The sequence below is a fragment of the Lactuca sativa genome, chromosome 3 (genome assembly GCF_002870075.4).
Source record: "Lactuca sativa cultivar Salinas chromosome 3, Lsat_Salinas_v11, whole genome shotgun sequence".
NCBI classification, from domain to species: domain Eukaryota; kingdom Viridiplantae; phylum Streptophyta; class Magnoliopsida; order Asterales; family Asteraceae; genus Lactuca; species Lactuca sativa.
This window is the reverse complement of record NC_056625.2, coordinates 273,285,212-273,287,960: the sequence shown is the minus strand read 5'-3', so window position 1 is coordinate 273,287,960 and position 2,749 is coordinate 273,285,212. Positions and strand designations below refer to the sequence as shown.

Below are 2,749 nucleotides of genomic sequence, written 5' to 3'. Positions count from 1 at the left end.
AATACAGACTCATCCACTTACTCCCCACCTTTAGAGGCTTGGAAAATGAATATCCTCACAAGTTTCTAACTGATTTCCATGTCGTATGTGTGGGAATGAAGACACACAATGTTATGGAATATCAAATCAAGCTTAGGGCATTCCCCTTTGCGGTGCAAGATGCAACAAAAGATTGAATTTATGACCTCCCACTGGGGATGGTTACTACTTGGGTAGATCTTGCACGATTATTTTTGGATAAATACTTTCCCGAGATGAAAGCTTTAGCCCTACGGAGGGAAATTATTGGAATCAAGCAACATAAGAGAGAGGCTTTTCACACATATTAGGAGAGATTCAAGAAAGTTTGTGCCCGTTGTCCAAAGCATGGAATCACCGAATACCAGCTCCTCCAATACTTCATTGAAGACATGACTCCAATGGAAAGAAGGCTTCTTAATGCCTCAAGTGGTGGGTTTTTACCAGACAAGACTCCCACAAAAATCCGCAACTTAATCAAGAACATGGCTGAAGATTCTAAACATTCAAGTCATGATGAAAAATGGTACACGGATGCACCACGAGGTGTAAAGAAGTCCAAACTCCTCAAATTGAAGCTCAATTGTCTGATCTTACAAAAATGGTCATCATGCTAGCTAAATACATGGGTGTGCAGCCCACACCACACCCTTGTGGTATTTGCACTCAAGTGGGGCACACAACAGACATGTGCCCTCAACTTCAAGATGAGGATTATGAAGAAGAAAAAGCCATGGGAGGCTTTCCTGGGTCAAATCAAAGGGCATATGAGCAGCCACAATGTGATCAGAGATGGAACAGTAATCAAGGCTAGGGAGGAAAGAAACATGGAGGTTATCAACAAAGACCACCATTTCCTCAACATCAACAAAAGCCGCCTTTTCAACCTCAAAATTTCCAGCCTAGGCCACCACCACAACAACCTCCACGAGTGGGTTCATCAAGTATGTCATTGGAGGATATTGTAAAAAGTCTTGCCACTAGCACTAAAAGTTTCCAACAAGAAACCAAGGCTAGCATAAAAATATTAGAGCAACAGGTGTCACAACTTGCTCAATCCATGGGTAGGATGGAATCACAAGGCATGCTACCTTCCCAAACTGAGAAGAACCCGAAACATAATGCATGTGCCATTACTTTGAGAGGAGGAAAAAGCTATGAAGGCCCAAGGATTCCGAATGAAGAAGAGGAAGAAAAGGAGATTGAGGTGGAAGAAGCTGTCAAAGAAGAGGAAAGGAAGAATACTTCAAGGTGAAAGAATCCAATAGATACTGAAGTGAAAGTAACTCCAGCACCATTTCCTTCAAGATTAACAATCACAAAGAGGGAACGTGAAGATGATGAGATCATGACCATGTTCCGGAAGGTTGAAACCAACATTCCCCTTTCAGATGCTATTACACAGATTCCTAGATATGCTAAGTTCCTTAAGGAACTTTGCACATTTGAGAAAAAGCTTAAAGGAATTCAAACTGTGAAGGTTGGGGAAGACATTTCAGTCGTGTTACAAAAATGGCTACTGAAGAAATGCAAGGATCCAGGTGTATTCATGGTTCCTTGTAAAATGGGTAACCTTTTTGTGCCACGTGTGATGCTTGATCTTGGAGCATCAATTAATGTTTTACCCTACACAAGCTATAAAACAATGGTAATTGGACCTCTAGCCGAAATCATAGTCATAATTCAACTTGCCGATCGATCTTTGGCACACCCAAAAGGTGTATTAGAGGACGTATTAGGGCAAGTCAATGAACTTGTGTTTCCTGCTGATTTTTATGTGCTTGATATGGGAGATGATGACCAAACCTCAAGTTCCATACTTTTTGTAACACCCCAAATTTAGAAGACCAAGAAAGGAAATGAAAAAAGCTAAGTCTAGAAGTCTACTCGTCAAGTCCAGGGAGGAACTCGACGAGTAGGAACGAGTCCCGTGTCGCAGATTAAGTAGCCGACTCGGCAATTCGGGGGACTGACTCGGCGACTCTGGTCTGGGTTGGGAAACCCTAATTTCCGGACATGGTGCCCTATTTAAGCATCTCATTTTATTCTATCAGCCTCATTTGTAGCCTCCATTGCCCAAACCCTTACCCGCGAAACCCTAGAGCTTCCCTTGAGTTTGTGAGCCATTTTGTGAGACTTTGAGCATTGTTGAAGCTTGGAAGAACAAGAAGAAGGTTGGGGTTCAAGAAGGAAGAAGTAGATCAGAAGATTCACCCCATTTGCTGCACTTATTGGTAATCAAGTCTTCATCTTGACTTCTAGTTTGGTTGATCTCTTTATAGCCCCTTTTTACAAATTTTTTGGACCAAGAATGATTTCTTGTGGGATTTGGACATCCCCAAGCCAGATCCTTTCAGATCTGGGAGTATTTGGAGTAGTTAAGGCATAAAGGTGGAAGATTTACGCCATTAGAACTCCCCATGCAAAGTTTAAGAGGTTGTTATGGCCTTTTGAGCAAAAAGGGTCATGCATGGATGCAAATGTAGCAGCTTTGCGTGTTATTCCGACCCTAGGTGGTTAGATCTGGGTCTTGGATGCCTTGTGCTTGGCTGAAATCGTCAAAATAGATTTGGACATTGAGGGACTCATCGATTCACTTGTGGGACTCGGCGAGTTAGGCCAGTTTCTTGTCCCAAAACCATTCTATAAAGGGTATGAGTTGAGTTGGTTAGGGACTCAGCCCGCCTGGGTCCATAGTAGTCATGAAGATCTTCGTACTCGACGAGTTCAA

At 42.6% G+C, this 2,749-nt stretch overlaps 1 protein-coding gene across 1 annotated transcript; it reads left to right on the top strand.

Annotated features, from left to right (window-relative positions):
- Nucleotides 1-410: 410 nt before the first annotated feature.
- LOC111916489 (uncharacterized) lies at nucleotides 411-1,861 on the top strand. Its single transcript, XM_023912158.1, has 4 exons — nucleotides 411-544; nucleotides 656-851; nucleotides 920-1,269; nucleotides 1,327-1,861. The coding sequence occupies exons 1-4, from the start codon at nucleotides 411-413 to the stop codon at nucleotides 1,859-1,861; spliced, it is 1,215 nt and encodes a 404-aa protein (XP_023767926.1).
- The last annotated feature ends 888 nt before the right edge of the window (nucleotides 1,862-2,749 follow it).

Coding starts and splice junctions, on each gene's coding strand:
- LOC111916489 (XM_023912158.1), top strand. CDS start 411: ATGACTCCAATGGAAAGAAGGCTTCTTAATGCCTCAAGTGGTGGGTTT. Junction 545..655: donor TCAAGTCATGATGAAAAATG/GTACACGGATGC, acceptor ATGGGTGTGCAG/CCCACACCACACCCTTGTGG. Junction 1,270..1,326: donor GAAAGGAAGAATACTTCAAG/GTGAAAGAATCC, acceptor ATTTCCTTCAAG/ATTAACAATCACAAAGAGGG.